At 37.8% G+C, this 18,942-nt stretch overlaps 2 protein-coding genes across 2 annotated transcripts; both read left to right on the top strand.

The window, feature by feature from the left end:
• Positions 1 to 548: 548 nt before the first annotated feature.
• LOC121726926 lies at positions 549 to 15,433 on the top strand. The gene is made up of 7 exons (XM_042114573.1): positions 549 to 707; positions 2,645 to 2,755; positions 3,345 to 3,459; positions 7,315 to 7,437; positions 8,673 to 8,768; positions 12,032 to 12,098; positions 15,294 to 15,433. The coding sequence occupies exons 1-7, from the start codon at positions 641 to 643 to the stop codon at positions 15,375 to 15,377; spliced, it is 663 nt and encodes a 220-aa protein (XP_041970507.1). The 5' UTR covers positions 549 to 640; the 3' UTR covers positions 15,378 to 15,433.
• Positions 15,434 to 16,682: 1,249 nt separating this feature from the next.
• On the top strand, positions 16,683 to 18,031 carry LOC121726915 (huntingtin-interacting protein K). Its single transcript, XM_042114560.1, has 3 exons — positions 16,683 to 16,978; positions 17,144 to 17,251; positions 17,869 to 18,031. Exons 1-3 carry the CDS (start codon positions 16,820 to 16,822, stop codon positions 17,962 to 17,964), a joined length of 363 nt encoding a protein of 120 aa, XP_041970494.1. The 5' UTR covers positions 16,683 to 16,819; the 3' UTR covers positions 17,965 to 18,031.
• The last annotated feature ends 911 nt before the right edge of the window (positions 18,032 to 18,942 follow it).

The following is an 18,942-nucleotide window of genomic DNA, read 5'->3' on the forward strand; positions in this document are numbered from 1 at the left end:
AAATACTGCTGGTCATGGGCGTACCGAGGGGGGGGCAGGGGGGGGCAACTGCCCCCCCTGGATCATGTTGACGTCCCTACTAAGTATATTATCTAGTACTTTCATGTATAAAAATTAAAAATAATAAAACGAATTTTTGTCATTTGCTTGCAATTCAATATTTTTATAACTAAAAATTATACCCCTGGCCCAGAACCTGGGTACGCCCATGCTGCTGGTGACAGTATTATATTGCATATTATATAATCCACAGACCACAATACATTCCGAGCTACGAATTATCAAAATTAAACAGAGAAAGAAATTTCGGGAGATTTTCCGCAATATTCAGTAGACATGACATTATAGTACAATAAATTGCTTCATCAAGGTTGCCGTTTTAGCTCATGAACTAAAACATTACTCTACATGTAATCAATATAATATGTTCTCTAAATCTTCACAAAGTCGACTCTACATAAATGAAAATACGTTCCATTTTCCTTAAAACATGCCTCAAAACTGTATCGTAACGTGATAGATCTTTGATAACATATCAGTATGTTTTTTTACTGCGTTAAACCACTGCTCGCAATATGGGTGACAGGCTTGTTGAGACAATGATATTGGAAATTATCTGCAATCGGCGCGCGGGTGAGGCATGGCCAGATTGTTTTTGTTTATTGCGTCCCTCGTGATCGTGGCCACACATACTGCAGCTGAAGAAGGTACCAGTTTTTACATTTACCAATTATTTCCTTACAGTTTAATTAGCAGAATACTGAAATACGTAATTCTGATTAAAATTGTAGAGTCTGTCTACACCCATGTAGGTGTACATATTTTAACAATCGCTTCCTTTTTCTTATAAAAAGTAAATTTAAATTACGCTTAGTTTCATTGGCATTTTTTTATAATTTAGTAATTATCTATACTATAATATTATAATTCTGCAGAGTTTGTTTGTTTGAACGCGCTAATCTCAGGAACTACTGATCCGATTTGAAAAATTCTTTCAGTGTTAAATAGCCCATTTATTGAGGAAGGCTATAGGCTATATTTTATCACGCTATGATTTTAGTCAGCGACTAAAATCATAGCGTGCGAAGTGACAGGAGCGAAGAAATAGAGGAAAATGTGGAAAAAACGGAAATTATATGAAATTGCTTATTATCTTAAGAACTACTGGAGCAATTTTTATGTTATTTGGCAAACATAAAGAATAGACCACGTGAAGGAACATAGGCTATTTTTTGCGGAAAAATGTACGGTTGCGTGAAATTCCTAAATTACGCAAGCGAAACCGCACGGAACATCTTTATAATATATAATATAATAAAATCGTAGGAAAGTCAATTCTGTACATTGAAAATTTTTGTACAATAAATAATACTTGGGATGTGATCTACTATGCTAACGCGGACGAAGTCGCGGGCAACAGCTAGTTGATAAATAATATTCTATAGAAAATATAATGTACCTAAATCATAGCCTACGCCCATCTTGGTAATCCTACTTCCTACTTAATAATATTATAAAGGCGAAAGTTTGTTTAGATGTGTGGATGTATGGATGTGATGTTTGTTACTCTTTCACGCAAAAACCACTGAACGGATTTTAATGAAACTTTACAATAATATAGCTTATACATCGGAATAATACATAGGCTACAATTTTAACCGACTTTCAAAATGGGGGAGGTGTTATGTTCGTTTTATTATGTTCAACGATTACTCCGCCGTTTGTTAACCGATTTTCAAAATTTTTCTTTTGGTATCATCCCAATTTGGTATTATATTCACAAAAGTGGTGATCTGATGAAGGATCCATAATCGAGGGAACTCCTCAAAATTTATAGGGAAACATGTGGTGACTTCGGTTTCGTGAGAAGTATTCTAAGCATATTATGCTACCAACAAGTAAGATTTTGCACCGACGTATACCTGGTATACCGTGGTTCGTAAGGTGCTGAGAGAACTCCTGATTCTTTATAGATACAAGCTTGGGAGTTTCAGCGTTGTTTTAAGAACGGAAAGCATGTGCTACTATGCAAATTACATTCATCATCATCATCATCACTACCATATTATACCATGCATCGTCCCATGATTATGAGCCTTTTTATAGTCTTTTAGATCGAGACTCGAGTTTGTCAAGCGATAATTAAAAAAAATCTATACTTAATATTTTAAACCTGAAGAGTATGTTTGCTTGAACGCGCTAATCTCAGGAACTACAGGTCCGATTTAAAAACTTTCAGTGTTAGATATCTCATTTATCGAGTAAGGCTATAAGGCTAATAAGGCTATATTATATTATCACGCTAAGACTAAAACGACCGAAGGAACTCAGGAAAATGTGGGAAAAACGGGGAAAGTATTAGAAAGGGTTTATCTCACGAACTACTGGAGCAATTTTTATGGCAATATTTGGCACAGATATAGAGTAGACCACGTGAAAGGAGTACTTATAGCTAGTTTTTATGGGAAAATGTACAGTTTCTGTAAAAATCCCAATTTACGCGGGCGAAGCCGGGCGGGACATCTATTCCAGGATATTTTGCCAAACTGGTTTCACAAGATTGCAACATCAAATAATAAATAATCAATCCTGAAAATGACCCTGGAACCGACTTAAAATTCGTATTGTGTGTTTTGTGCTTTAGATGGATGCGCGTACTGTGTCGGCGATGAGTTTGAGTGTGTCAATGGGCATTGCTACTGCGCCTATAAATTCGTGCCCAACTTCTACCAGAACACCTGCGTCAAATGTCCAGGTAATATTATCTGGGGGCACGGCAATGCCCTAGCCAAGCTTTTTAGCAAAGGCATGGCCATGGGCCAGCTGCTTATTTGACAGATTCTCCATACTCTAGTCTGTCAAGTTAAGTGGTGGATAGCCTATTCGACACTTATCAGAAATTGGCGATTGGTAAAACATGCCCTATGTACAATAATTATTAATTATTGTACCCATATCTAGATGCTTGTTAGTAGGTACTAGCTACCTACGATTAGTTCGGCCGATAGAATCTTTCTCTTCGTGGTGCATGATTTTGTTAAGAATGCTGTTATAGTACTGTCAGCCTGCAGGGGGTAGCCAATCGGTTATCGAACCGGTAAACATTGGCGGGTCGCTATAAAGAAACCGTGGTCGCGCCGTTTATCATATAAGTGATAACATCAACTAGTTGCTCGATATCCGATTCATTTCGAGAAGCGGCTGTCTCTGCAAATTGCTGCCGTTGCTGCAATTTGCAGAGCCAGCCGGTGACCGAGTTTGTTTCCATCATCCCTGACAGACTAGTAGGACATGTGTATATTATACAGTCAAACATCCGTATTTTTCGACGCATATATTCGCAGCGTTAGGAGAAAAGTGTTACGGGCCGTGCTGCAGCGAGCACGGGAATGAGACCCTGCAGTGTTGGCACGGCGTTTGCCAGAAATGCTATGGACCTCACGGGAACTGGATCTGCAGGTAAAGCTTTTGTTATTACGGCCATTAGCTTTGTCCACACTGTGCCTTTTTTTGTTCATCAAGGGCATGCGTTATAGCGCAGTCAACATCGCACGTGAGGCATGCCCGGGACGCTATGACACTATTCTTTCCAACGCGGGTGGATTTTGACGCATTCAATTAATGAATATGCTAGATATGCCTACGAATAATAAATAGGAATATGCCATTTTGCGAGAAAAGTATAGGTATACTTACCAATAATTCACTTTTGATACCCATCATCATAGTCATACAGGACAATATTAAATTTAATTACAAAATATATATATTTACAATGAGTTTCTAAAATACTAAAGTAGCAATGTCTTACAAAAGATTCTCAGAAATGCGTAACCACTTTTTTGTTCAAAAGACAATGTCAAGTCATATATTCGTTATGTCATTATGTATGTGAGATATGCCTGCAGGCATCTTCGAAGTGGCAACGCGTTGCTACCGTAAACTTCCAATCTAGTTACGTTAGTAACATAGAATATCATTGTATATTTATAATTTACGTTGCTGCTGTTGATTGGAATTGGACCCTACCAATCAGCAGTATACAGGGTGTAATAAGACCACTTCCGATAACTTTGGGGTATGATTATACTACATTTTCTGATTACGAATATGTATTTTTTTTTTAATTTTTTTTTAATTTTTTAAATTTTTTATTCTTTATTTTTTTATAATTACATTTATAATTACATACATAGAAAAATATTTTAATTTTTTTTTTTAAATTTTATTATTTTTACCCCAATAAGCATTTGCAAGCGCGCGGTCAACGTTCTCGTGTTCCGAGTAGGTACAAACCCGAGAACGTTGACCGCGTTAATCAGCTGTTAGCTCCGCCCTACGCACGCTAAGTCAAAAGGTCGTATGCGACGAATGACGATACACTACGAGTTACGACTTACGACAGAACACACAGAAACCCTAATGTATGTCTTTTCAATTTCAAACCCATGAAGGTCACCATGACGTGGAACTTAGAACTCTGACCTCTGACCTCTCATCTAAGCTACTTGCAGTGTTAAGAGTTTAATGGTAGCTCATGTAGAAAAATGTAAGTAACTGTCTGTGCATGTGTAACAACTTACGACAGTATGGCAAACTTCTAAGATTATTAGACTCGTTAAAAAGTTCATCGTAAGTAACGAAACCTATGCGGATGAACTGTTTATCCGCAATCGTCACTTATCAATCGAAATAACAGATGATACACGAAAAAACCTCATACATAAAACTGGCAATTAACTTACGTGAAAAATGTTGAGTTCAAGTGTTCTTACTTCTTTATGCATTTTGAAAATAGTCCTTAACACCAAGCAATAAGACCAGTCACCACCAAGAACGTCAAAAAAACTTCTCGTTAACGAAATGTATCACACCACAAAGTATTTTATTACAACTGAAATAATAATCAATTATTAACACTTTACACAATACTACCACGTTTTGATACTTGAAGTAATTATCTCCTAAGTCCTAACAACTCTAACAACCTATTACCTCAATGCTCAAATGGCTACTAAATTAAAAAATCTATTTTAATTTTTGAAATAATGTTCGTCGTGTATCGACTTTCGGAAGTAGTCAAAAGACACCGACAAAAGGCGGCTTGCTTTGATCGCGGCGCCGACAAAGCGCGCCGCTCTGCAGGTGCCGACGCACGTGTCGCTAATCCATTTCAAGGACAATCTAAGTGTTGTACCCTATAAATTCAATACTATTTAGTCGATATTTAAATTACCATTAAATAATAAAAATTATAACTATTATTTAGTAGATCTCATCTCATTTTTTAAATTCGATACCTACATTATCGTGATAAAGTGATTGTTATACCGTGGTACGCGTTATGCGCGTCTAAAATACTTTAATACCTAATTAATTAAATAACTTTTAATTATTGTCGCTTTTCTTAATATTGAGTAAATATTTGTTTATTTTTAGTTTGACAGTAATCAATACGTACTCGTATGTAAAACAATTAATACGATTTATCGATAAAAAAATTATCGATTAGTTAATGGAATCAGGCGTTACTTTGCGGAAATCCATAGTTTAAATTTATTTAGTTTGTTATTATTTTTAGCAATATTCCGCGAAAACAACTTCCACCTTTTTAAGTAAATGAGTGAGTGTACGCATAGGCATGCGTACAGCACCTCCCTCCTCCCACACTGCCTATGCGTACACTCGCATGCAAGAACTTGCAAACACCACCACCACACAAGCAATAATGTTGGCAAATCCGTGCAAGGCCCCTCACCACCATGCAGGTTGAAAACCTCGACGCGCGTTTCGCCCCAACACCGGAGCATCCTCAGGATGTGGACTCTACGAACAACGTCCGTTAAGACTTAACTTAAGACTTGACTTAACGGACGTTGTTCGTAGAGTCCACATCCTGAGGATGCTCCGGTGTTGGGGCGAAACGCGCGTCGAGGTTTTCAACCTGCATGGTGGTGAGGGGCCTTGCACGGATTTGCCAACATTATTGCTTGTGTGGTGGTGGTGTTTGCAAGTTCTTGCATGCGAGTGTACGCATAGGCAGTGTGGGAGGAGGGAGGTGCTGTACGCATGCCTATGCGTACACTCACTCATTTACTTAAAAAGGTGGAAGTTGTTTTCGCGGAATATTGCTAAAAATAATAACAAACTAAATAAATTTAAATTATCGATTACTCAAAATATTCACATTGCACAGGGATACATCCCTATTATTTTACAAAGTTTTTTCTTCAATTTTGTTCAGTCGGCTGTCTAACACGCGCCGTGCTGGTGTAGGTACTGTGACGTTTTTGTTTAAGTTTTGTTATTTTACGTTTAGATGTTGTCACATTATTGCTTGTTTTGTGTATTGTTAACTATTTTTTTTTATGTTTGTAATTAATAACGGGCCGTGACAAGATACGTCCGATGAATGTGCGATGCTTTAAGGAACAGGTGAACATCGTCGTCGATAGACGATAGTGCGGTTTAAACAGTGCAATAAAAAGTGTTTAAAGAATTGGAATGTCTCCTGTAATTACTTTTGTTAAGTGTTGAATAACTCTGCAATCTACATCGAGTTAGATGGATCATGGAGCACAGTTCGAACTGCATTTCATAAAAGCAGACAGCTGATCACAGGTCAGTGAACATGTTATCACGTATGTTTTCCATTGATAGGTATTGATAGGTGCAGTAGGTAACTGTGTATGTATTTTTACAGATGTGTAAATCGGATGATGATCGGATGTGAATTATGATTTCTTTTCCTTTTTGGCCGGAAGTAAAAACTGAGTATTTTTGAGTAAAAACCTGAGAAACGGTAATTAATAAATTGTAACATTTTGTTAAATCGTGAAAACTATTGTAATTTAATAATCATTACAATATTGGTGGTTTATTCACTACCTACGGGCTAGGGTATAGGGCACACCACGATCAGCTGTTTTGTCTTAACTCATGACTAGCGCAGAGCCGCGCGCGCGGTATTCGGCGCGGGCGGCGCGGGGGGGCCGGCTCGGCCCGGGGTTTCATTCATTGGCGGCGGGCGATATTATCGCTCATTAACTGCACGCATTATACATTGCGTGTTGAAAATTTTGACTATTTTAAAAACTGGCGATTACATGAAAATTTCTTGCACCAATGGATATATCTCATGCCCTATAATAACCCCACGAAGTTATCGGAAGCGGTCTTTTGACACCCTGTATAATTATAGCTATATGGCGCACTTGCCGGGTAGGTGCGATTTGCCACACTCACTATTGTTGTTTTTACCTACCCCTTTATAAAGAGATGCCTAATTCTAGGAGGAATTTTATTATTTCGCAGAGACCCCATCGACCAAATTATATTAATTTCTGGCTCGCAAATAATCATGGCGGCGGCGCTCGTGCTTGGCATATTCGCTACATTCATACTATTGTACAAAATGTGTGCCGCCACCAGTATACGGTAAGTCCATACTTCCATACTAATATTATAAATGCGAAAGTGTGTCTGTCTGTCTGTCTGCTACCTATTCATGCCCAAACCGCTGAACCGATTTTGCTGAAATTTGGCATGGAGATACTTTAAGTTCCGGGAATGGACATAGGATACTTTTTGTTCCGAAAAAATGTAGGTACGGTCCCCGCGTGATAAACGAGTTTTGGCGCATCGGAGTTGCGGGCGTCATTTAGTTGGTAATATGTTTACCCGGCTACATCAGAAGGATGTTTTTTTTTTCAACTGCATGCATTTATGTAGGTCTACAAATGCAGGTACTATATTTTTGAGATCGAACCCACAGGCTACAGGCTGCACCTCAGAACAGGAAAATAAGTTAGTAAGTAAGTAAGTAGTTGGAGAGATATGACGAATGGACTATGGCGCCGGCGCTGCTGCAGCGCGTCAGCAGCGCGCTCGATACTACCCCCAACTCGCGTCTCGTGGCTCGGCTCGCGGCGCGGCTCGCGGCTCGCGTCGAAGCGCGAGTGTAAACACAAAGCTCGCGTCCCCCTCGAGCTCCTTTGGAAACCGCTCCCGTGTCCCGCGGCTCGCGGCTCGTCTCGTGGGCCGTGGCTCGCGCGCGAGTATAAATCGTATTCAAACAATACATATTCGAACGCGCGCTCCAACGGCGCTTCCGATACGCTTAACGATAAAACCAGCCTTTAACCGCTAAACCAATTTTGATTTTTGATGAAATTTGTTATTGAGTCCCGGGAAAACATATAATAGTTTTTATCCCAGCAAATGTGCGGTTCCCGCGCGATAAACGTATTTTTGGCGCAACGGAGTTACGAGTGTCATCTAGATAACTACTTAGGTCAGGGATCACCAATTAGTTGTGCTCGGGGTCCATTGTAAGAAATAAATTGACCTTCACGGTCCGCACATAAAAAAATTTAATTACAGAAATTACAAAGGTACAAATTTACATATCAATGAGAAAAGTGTCAATTTTTCGTTGCTTGTTTGGAGTGAAATTGCTGCAAACTCAAGACATTATGACATTAAATCCTGGAGATCAGAAGTCGAGACCTAAATTTATTTTTATCGAAGTTCATCTTCGAACATGCTTGGTCCGCACACAATGTGTCCTCGGTCCGCCATTTGGTGACCCCTGACTTAGGTACTTACTACTTAAGTATATGTTTATTTTTATTTGTGTAAGTATTTAAATCATTTGAGTCGTATTATTTCAGAGGACTCGGTACTAGATCTGTCAACTGCGAGGGTAGGCTTTCAGTGGGGAGCTTACAGATACACGTCGACGAAAGATTACGAGACGCTCCACCAAGGTAGATGCCAAATCTTATTTAAGTAATATATATAAAATTCTCGTGTCACAAATCACAATGTTACTAGTACTCCTCCGAAACGGCTTTACTGATTTTTACCAAATTTAATAATAGGTAAGTACCTATGCATATTCACTAGGTCTGAGAATCGGCTACTGGCTACATTTTATATGTATATTGTATATTGATAAGTGCATTTGTTGAATAAATAATAATAAATTATTACAACTCAAGAGTCAAGACTGACGGCGACCATTGTTTGTGCGACGGGATAGCGAATTTAGTCGCTTCAATAAAATAATATGGGCCAAATATTTTACATGACAAAACAACCCCCGACACACCATTACAACATTTATGGACTAAAATATTAATTTACTCTTAGGAATTATTTAAACTTAAAGTCAGTAAGTACTTAAATATTATTTCATTACTTTTTAAAGTTTTTTGGCGGGAGTTTTTTTTAATTTCTTAATTTATTAGCATACCTAATTAGTAGGTACCAACGGGCTACGGCCAGTTCTAGATAGGTACATTTTCCTCTTAAATTTAATATTGTGAGCACTAATATAAATTCGAATCAAATTAGCAAGGAAATTAAAAAAATATATATATTATTATCATCTCAGAACATGAAAATTATTATAGTTAGATCGAATCATGGCGGTAGCGGTCATTGACTCCCTGTCAAAAACTTGTCAAAGCCGCGATTGACAACATCTGACACTTCATTGTCAATCGCGGTTTCAATAGAAAATGACAAGTTTTTGAAGTCAATAATATAATAATAATCATTTATTTCGGACATTATTCATCCATAATAAGTATGTGTTAGTTATTTAGTTAGTAACAATTTTTCTTAGACTAAGTTAGTAAGTAGTGTAAGTGATAGTGTTAGTAATTATGTTAGTTACAGTTTATCTTACAAACAATCAACAAAAACCGCCATGTTTCGCCGAGTACAGTATAATGTACCTACAAAGAGGATATAAGGTCACAGCACACATATCAACTCTGAAAGGGATCGGCACCGTATCGCCTCGAGCCGTTCAATATTATGGTTTGTATGAAACTGCCTACTGGGCGATTCCATCATCGCGGGTGCAATAGTTTAACACACTTAAAGCTTCCTACAGGCAAAATGAAGCATATTTATTAATAAAATATCCCTTGAAGGGATACATTTTAACTAGTTAAGCAATGATTTATAAATGGGATATTATTAAATGCACATCAAAATAATTTTTCAGCACACTACCTTAACTCCGCTAATTAACTGAATGCTGATCAAAAAAACAATTGATTAACTGAACATGTCCTTCAAAAAAAACTTAAACATCATACAAAACGAGACGACCTTTATAACCGAATTCACACCAAAAATATGGTTCATACATCGGATACTTATATTATTTGTAAAACTAAAATTTAAATTGTTTATCAAAAATACTAACTTCCACTCTAAATTGGACAATCTTACAACGGAATTTCTTAAAAACGATATCGAAAGGTGCACCACAATAAAATCAATTTCTATTATCAAAACAAGTCTACAAATTGACAAATCGTGCAACTAAAATATTTTTAACCTAACTTTTCTTCTTTTTGTTTCTCTGTTTTACTGAAAAACATGTTGGGGCCTCCTCATCTAACGCCGCACTCACTCCTTTGCGCTCGCTCTTTACTCTTTAGCGACCACAGATATATCTTGATCTATATCTGTGTTAGCGACAAAGATTTTTGGTAATTGACAACATTTCAAAATGTTAACATGGCTTTTTTATTATTTTATTTGAAAGTAGACTTAAAATAAGGCGACAGGTGTTTCTTGCTTTTTCAAAATTATGTTTTTATGATACCTAAAAAATAGATTTTAATTCTTCGTATTCTAAAGAGACGTAAGCGCCAAGTGACGTCATACTTACGTCTGAACGGATAATTCCATTACACTTTAACAAAAGAAAAAATCTGTCAATGTAAGTTTGTTACGTTTATTATGACGTCTGTCAATGTCATCGTCAACCTGGAGGATAGGTAACCAATGAGGTAATGTTATTTTTTAGAAATGTCATTGTTGACAGGTGGTTGACAGTGACGTTTTTTTTTTATGCTTCATGTTGTCTTTTTAAAACTATTTTACAACAGGCAAACAAACTGTATGATATTATGCCGTAAGTATGACGTCACAGCGTATTTTTCAGTTTTTCTTTATTTTCTCAGTAAATAAGCAATATAAAAAAAAATTGAATATTTTTTTGATATCAGGAGAAGAAACTAAAGAAACGGTATTTTTTATTTTAAGGCTTAAAAATTTTTAAATGTTGTCAATTATGATGAGATATGGTGAAAGATTTTATCATTCCAAAACTATATAATTCAAGGTTTCTTGATAAAAATTAAAAATTAAGAAATATTATCGAAATTCACTACTGTATTATAATTGTATGGGTTAGTAAATTTATTAATGATTCTTAAATACCTAATTAATAGCAATGTTGGCCCAATACGATTTGATTGGGTTAGGTTAGATAGCTAACGTTCAAGAAAATAAACGCACACTACTTGTATGAAAATAAGCACAAAATGGCCACGCGATGACGGGCTAAGACTACATCTATACTATAATACTTTATCTATGGACGACACACTATTCCGTCGCGTATTTGTATGCGTTTGACATTTGCGGCGGAATTTACGCCGGCGTAATTCAGCCTAGTGTGTTTAGACACTAAGATGATACTTATTGCTTAAAAACGCTCTAAATTATTCGAATTCAATTTTTTACCGATAAAGTTGTTTTGTTAGTAAATACACATATTCTTACGTATATTCCAGTTTCCAATTGAAAAATGTAACTAATGCCACATTTTAAAAATTCTCGTTAGGGGCCGTCTGTAGCGGAATGGTCCTACTGAAACGCACACTAAGCGGAACCGTAACGTAATCGCCTCGCCTCGGAACAGGCTCCGAACCGGGATGCGATGCGTGGACGGCTCGTCGTCCACCCGCTTACGTTTCTTGGTCCACGGTCCACCCTTGCCCCTTTCCACTTCCCCGAGCCGTAAGCGAGGCGTCGCCTAGCCGTAGCCGAGTTGACTTACAGCCGCTACTGATACGCTTTGGTTACGTACATACTACATACGTTAGGTTGTCGCCTGGTTGACGGCGAGGCGAAAGGCGATACGGTGACGATCGATCCCTTTCCGAGTTGATATGTGTGCTGTAAGGCTGTGACCCATAAACTACGCTTATGTATTTTGCAGATATTCCAGGGCAGCCCCTGCTGGCTCAGCTATTTACCCTGCAGCCGTTTACTTAAATGCCGGCTTTGTAAGTATAACTAATTATTTTTAATACTAGGCGTTCCTCGCGGCTTCGGCCGCGTAAATTAGGAATTTCACAGAAACCGTACATTTTTCCACAAAAAAAATAGTCTACGTCCCTTTATGTGGTCCTCTCTATATCTGTGCCAAATAACATAAAATTGCTCTAGTAGTTTGTGAGATATTAAGCAATTTCAAATAACAATTTTTCCCCTTTTTTTTTCACATTTTCCTCTGTTTCTTCCATAAAGTGAATATAGAAAGATGCTTGTGTAATGTGTACCTAAGTGTATACGTACACATATTGTTACACACAGATGTAAATCAATTTCGGTTTCGTTTGACAGCACGAGATTGTTGCTCTATTCCGATTTGTAGGTATATTAACTTTATGGTTTCTTCGGTCCTATTAGTCTTAGGGCCCTTCCACACGACGTATTTTTTGCGTGCGTTTCTGATGCGCTCGTCTTCTGCGCGTTTTCGTCGCGTTTTGGCACATATTATAAAGTTTAAAACTTTAAGCTGCCTTGCATTTGCTGAGCATTCAACTTGCCTTTGTATCGATGTAATACAAACGTCGTGTGGAAGGGCCCTTAGCGTGATAAAATAATATTATAGCCTATCAAATCAAATCAAATCATCTATTTCGGGCATCAAAGGCCCATATAACAAATACCTTAAAATCTAACATAAGTACATATCAATTATATAATAAACTAGATATGTAGAAGACGCACGGTGCCATCTATTATGAATTGTTGGAACTAACTTAATTTGAACAAATTTTCGCATTTTCACCCCCTTACAACCCTTTTTACCAGTAAAAAAGTAGCCTATGTCCTTTCTCAGGCTTTAGACTATCTGTATACAAAATTTCATTACAATCGGTTCGGAAGTTTTGGCGTTTGGCGTGAAAGCGAGACTGACAGACAGACAGACAGACAGACAGACAGAGATACTTTTGGCGTTTGGCGTGAAAACGAGACTGACAGACAGACAGACAGACAGAGATACTTTCGCATTTATAATATTAGTATAGATTATGTGCACACTGCACAGCTGTTTTTGGGTATTTTGATTAATTAAGGGCCGCGCTACACCGGAATGGAGCTGCCATGCGAGGCGAGCACTTTCAGCGCTGCCATTCCGGTGTAGCGCGGCCCTAAGAGGGGTACCACTTACCAGGGTTTTAAAAAGTTTTTAAATTTGACACAAATTTTGTTGACACCACGCGCTATAAACTAAAGTCCACGCAGACGATGTCGCGGGCAACAGCTAGTTATGAATAAAAACAATATTATATAGTAAAGTAGGTATGATTAGTTCTGTTACAATAATAAAGTAAAAAATAAAACGCCATCTGTTTTCATATATTAGAATTAAAATGTTGATTGCATTAATATATTTTCTGGATGGAATATAGGCCAACACGGTACACTCGAACTCCTTTATTTTAGAGCGCCTTCTGTTGTCAACTTGTCACATAAATTAGAAATGCAGTAGGAGTTCTATAAGATAAGATAGATTGATTATTATTATACCAAGTGATTATATTATTAAACATAATATTCTAACGTATTAAAAACTATAAACAAAAACATACTAACTAATAAGTATGATTAGTTCTATGTTACAATAAAGTAAAAATTAAAACGCCATCTGTTGAATCGTATTAGAACTAAAATGTTCATTGCATCGATATATTTCTGGATTTTTTATAATATTATACATAAAATATGTTTAAGATTTTTGAAATTTTATTTTAATACACATCCAAGACCCAGGAACATTGAAAACTTTTTGTTCCGCCTGCGGGACTCGAACCCAGGACCCCCGGGATGAGCGCTGGCCACGCGCAATGCGAATTCATTTTCATCGATATTTTCATGGAAATAAGATATTTTCCCACATCAAAATGTAGCCTATGTCCTTTCTCAGACTCTAGAATAACTGTGTACAAAATTTCATTGCAATCGGTTCAGTAGTTTTGGCGTGAAAGCAAGACAGACAGACAGACAGAGATACTTTCGCATTTATAATATTAGTATGGATACCTTAAAACTAACATACTGTATGCATATAAGTATATTCTTAAAAACTAACACTGTCACGTTTTGCCGGCGACGTGGTTCGCTTCATTCCGGAGTCTCCCCCGGAACCTCCGATAGACTACATCCATCGGCCACAACTCCGGCGCCTCGAAAGTCGACAGAAGATTCGTCGGTACTCTCACCACAAAGGAGCTAAAGTTAACCTTGTGGCGAGACTGCAGATGCTCGACCCTCAGGCGCAGTGTCATCTTCTTCTGGATGTAGTCCACGACGTCCTCGACCTCCATGGACCAGTGCAGGCGGGATATGTACAGGGGCGTCGCGGGGACCTCGCTCCTATACTGCGTCTATACTGCAGGGGTTCCCAAACTGTGCGCCGCGGTGCCTTGGTGCGCCGCGGAAAGGCAAGGGGGGCGCCGCGCGCCGTAAGTCGATCCTGCATCAATCGTCATTATCCATAACCACAAATATTATAATATGAATTATACTCGTACAAAGCAGGCACATGATTAAATAATTATTATTTTACTTGCTTGACCTAACTATAATCATTAAAGGTGTTTATTTAGGTATATTTTTGTAATAGCTAGGTTAGCTCTAATAGCACGAGCTATGGAGTAGGGCGCCGTGACAAAATATTGACTTGTAAGTGCGCCGCAGCCTGAAAAAGATTGGGAGCCCCTGGCCTATAGCCTTCCTCGATACATGAAACTAATAATACTGAAAACGTCTTTCAACTCGGACCAGTAGCTCCTGAGAATAGTGCGTTCAAACAAAGTCTTCCACATTATAATATTAAAATAAATAACAAGTCCAAACTCCTGGTTAATTGTTTTTTATCGGGGAAATGAACGGTTTCTGTGATGTTCGATTAATTTTGTCCATCCATCGTGTCTAAAATTCTAAACACACCATGCCGAAGATTGTGCCGAAGTTCCGCGGTGAAAATTCCGCATGATTACGTCAGCATGAATGTCAAACGCATACGTACAAACGCGACGGAATTTCGGTATGGTACTGTGTCATCGGTAATTTAAAATACATTGCAGGCGGAATTAAGCCGAACTTCCGCCGCGGAAATTCGGCATAGTGTGTTTAGACTTTAGACACTAAAATAGATACGAGCAGTATCCTAATGTTATTTTTTTTAGATACACGATAACAGCCTGCCACCACCTCCATATAGCGCTGAAAGGAAGGATGAGACAAGCCAAAACACAACGTTACATCTATGAAAAAAATAATTTAAGTATGGTTTTATGTCATATTCTATTAATTAATTATATTATTAAAATATACAGCTACATAAAATTGCTTTATTTAATACTTTAGAATTTCTCCAAAATTAATATGTATCTCGAAACCCTGAAAACACTCTTATAATTTCAACACCACCAGTGGTCGTTTATCCTCGTTTCGAGGGCACATCTTTAACCATCTCCCCTAGCATTGAGATACTTGACGTCAACATATCGAGCGAAGTCCAGTTCCGATATCATCTTGAGGGTAAGGCCAAATTAGCCTCGAAGAAGCTTGGCGTTCTTAACAGAGCGAGACAGTACTTCAGTCCGGACCAACGCCTACAACTCTACAAGGCGCAGGTTCGGCCTCATATGGAATATTGTTCTCATCTCTGGGCAGGGGCGCCAAAATACCAACTGCTCCCTCTGGATCGTATCCAACGAAGGGCTGCTCGAATTGTTGACTGCCATAGTGTTTCAAACAGCTTGGACCCCCTGGAATTACGCCGAGATGTAGCTTCACTCTGCATCCTCTATCGGTTGTGCTCATCACGGGGAGTGCTCTGAGGAATTGTTCGGAATCATACCACCTGCAACTTTTCGCTATCGTCCCACGCGAAAAACATACCATCCTCATCACCTTGATGAGTGGCAGTCTTCCACAGTGCGTTTTTCGCGTAACTTTTCGCTATCGTCCCACGCGAAAAACATACCATCCTCATCACCTTGATGAGTGTCAGTCTTCCACAGTGCGTTTTTCGCGTAACTTTCTGCCGCGCACTGTAAAACTCTGGAATGAACTGTCACCAGCAGTATTTCCGGACTGATACGACCTGTAAACCTTCAAGAAAAGAGCGTATTCCCTCTTAAAAGGCCGGTAACGCACCTGCAGCTCTTCTGATGTTGCGAGTGTCCATGGGCGACGGTACTTGCTTATCATCAGGTGACCCGTTTGCTCGTTTGCCCCCTTATTTAATAAAAAAAAACATAGAATAGAACCTAGTAGTGTACATAAAAGTTATAACGCACGGAACCCATCGTGCGCGAGTCTGACTCGTACGTACCATATATATTAAGTCTATGGTACGTACCGTACTTGGCCGATATTTTTTTCGTTCTTTGACATGTCCATAGCTTAAATATTATAATATGAAGAAACGAAGACGTTATGTCAATATCACTTGTCTTTGGTTAACTTTGCCTATCCCGACCGGGACGAATTAAAAAAAAAATGTCTTTGGTTATTAACTGTCAGTGTCAACGTCAAAAGAAGGAAAAGAAGAACGTTTTCAAGTTTTGCTTTTCGAGCAAGGCATTGTTGTAATTTTTATTTAAAATAATCTATTCTCATTAATTCAATAATTTATAATAATTTTGAAAGGACACACGTCCTTAGTTCTGGTTTTAGGAATATAAAAATCTAACTAAATATAAACATGGCTGATGAAGAAATTAATGGAGATACTGACGACATACAACATGATAAAGATAAAACCCAAAAGAAAACTGCAAAACACGATAGTGGCGTTGCGGATTTAGAAAAAGTAACAGATTACGCCGAAGAAAAGGAAATATCATCTCAGGACATATCTGGTGTAAGTAATTATACCCATTATACAGATACAATGTAACAATTCGAAAGAGGTTATATTAAATTTATTGAGATTAATCTAGTTTGTACTAAGTATATCATCAACAACAAAAGATGTATTCTATATAAAAAAAACATATTCAATCTATCCAACCTTTAAAATCTGCAGGCACTTTCTCTTATTGGTGATCGGAGGAATAAAGAAGCTGCAGAAAGACTAGAAAAAGAAAAAGAATTACAAAAAGTATCTGTAAAGAAGGATGACATAGAATTAATTGTAAGTATGTTATACATCATTAACAACCCATCCAATCATAGCTTGAATGTAACACATAATATATAAAACTTAAAAAAGTCTGGTTATCGCTAATTAGTAGGCACATTTAAAATTTAAGAAGTCTATCTGCCGCACTCAGAGTGGAACATTATTTACTTAACCCATTGATCGTGGAATAATGAGACACAAAAGCTGATCTATTGTTATCGCGGCCGGATGCGGCCGCTTAGGGCTTCATGAATTAATTGTTATTAATTCAAAATTTTGACATAAGCCCTATTATCTGTCAAACTCTTCATTAAATTCGAGGTTAATCGTACTTAAATGTATCTGAGTACGGCGGTAAATACTTTAATTTAATGATGAGTTTGACCAAAAATGCAAAAAGTTTTGATCAGTATCATTTTTTCAAGATAAGTAGTTATTAAATCTCAGAATGGCACTTTAAATGATTTAATTAATTGTCTCTTGCTATATATAATTTAATGTAAGGATTAATCAATCCTTCGATTGGAGATTCTTGGAAATCTATTGTTGTCACGGTCACCGGTGTCCTTATAGGGCTTTATGGGTTAATATTTTAAGACAAAAATTCAAAGACACTTCATATTTTTCAGGTAAAAGAAATGGAAATCTCAAGAACATTAGCAGAAAGAACATTGAGAGAGCATCGTGGGGATGTGGTGGCTGCACTTACAACTCTTACTAACTGATTATATTAAAATATCTGTCAGGCTTCAGTTTAATATATTCATTACTAAATAAAAAAATATATAATTATTATGGCCTTTTTATGGTAATAAGTAATAACTAATGATATAAAATATGAGCATCTCAAAAAGATAATAAAATATTATTATGCCCTTGGCCATTCTATAATACCAGCAGCAAAAGAAAACTAGGTACTTCATTGCAATACTTTTTATGAATGTTTATAATATTATCTAAATTTTATTAAAACAGCAGTTCTATGCATAGCCTGTCATGTGAATAGCCTAAAAGCCAAGTCCAAATGCAAAATCCAACTAAAAATATTTTAAGTCAGACAGTAAAGCTATTGGTGCCTTCTCATGGCGCGTATTATCGCAAGCTCGAGCCACGCGCCGTGTGAAGGGGTGGCTTGGGCTGGCTCGAGCAGGCGCGTTTAATATCACGCGCCCTAAGGAAGTGGTGGCGTGGTTGCGTTCTCACGGTGCGTGCTACCACGAGCCGCGCCGCGCCCGCTCGAGCCACGCGCCGTGTGAAGGGGTGGCGCGTCGCGGCTCGTGCAGGCGCGTCCCGATCCGATTAAAATCGGTAACTTCAAAGGCGCGGCTTGAGTAAACAGGAGAGCACGAGCCACCCCTTCTCACGGCGCGTGATATCACAAGCCGACAAAAATTCAAGTAAAATGGAACTTTATTAACACGATAATAATTATAGATATCATTTTGCTCTAAGTAACGAAGTGACTTAGAGCAAAATGATATCATTTATAAGTAAATTTTAATGAAATGCAACTTTTTTCAACAAAAAAATTTCAATGTATGCGGCTAATTTTATTAAATTAAGTGTAATTCATAAATTATTTGATAACAGATGCCGCTGCTTGGCGGCTACATCGCGCTATAGCTAGCACGAAGATTTTTATTATAGGTGATTAACTAATATGAAACTGTTTTCACTTAGTACTTACACTCATTCTTAATGTA

The sequence above is a fragment of the Aricia agestis genome, chromosome 5 (assembly GCF_905147365.1).
Source record: "Aricia agestis chromosome 5, ilAriAges1.1, whole genome shotgun sequence".
NCBI lineage: Eukaryota > Metazoa > Arthropoda > Insecta > Lepidoptera > Lycaenidae > Aricia > Aricia agestis.

Coding starts and splice junctions, on each gene's coding strand:
- LOC121726926 (XM_042114573.1), top strand. CDS start 641: ATGGCCAGATTGTTTTTGTTTATTGCGTCCCTCGTGATCGTGGCCACA. Junction 3,460..7,314: donor CACGGGAACTGGATCTGCAG/GTAAAGCTTTTG, acceptor ATTATTTCGCAG/AGACCCCATCGACCAAATTA. Junction 7,438..8,672: donor TGTGCCGCCACCAGTATACG/GTAAGTCCATAC, acceptor GTATTATTTCAG/AGGACTCGGTACTAGATCTG.
- LOC121726915 (XM_042114560.1), top strand. CDS start 16,820: ATGGCTGATGAAGAAATTAATGGAGATACTGACGACATACAACATGAT. Junction 16,979..17,143: donor CATCTCAGGACATATCTGGT/GTAAGTAATTAT, acceptor TAAAATCTGCAG/GCACTTTCTCTTATTGGTGA. Junction 17,252..17,868: donor AGGATGACATAGAATTAATT/GTAAGTATGTTA, acceptor CATATTTTTCAG/GTAAAAGAAATGGAAATCTC.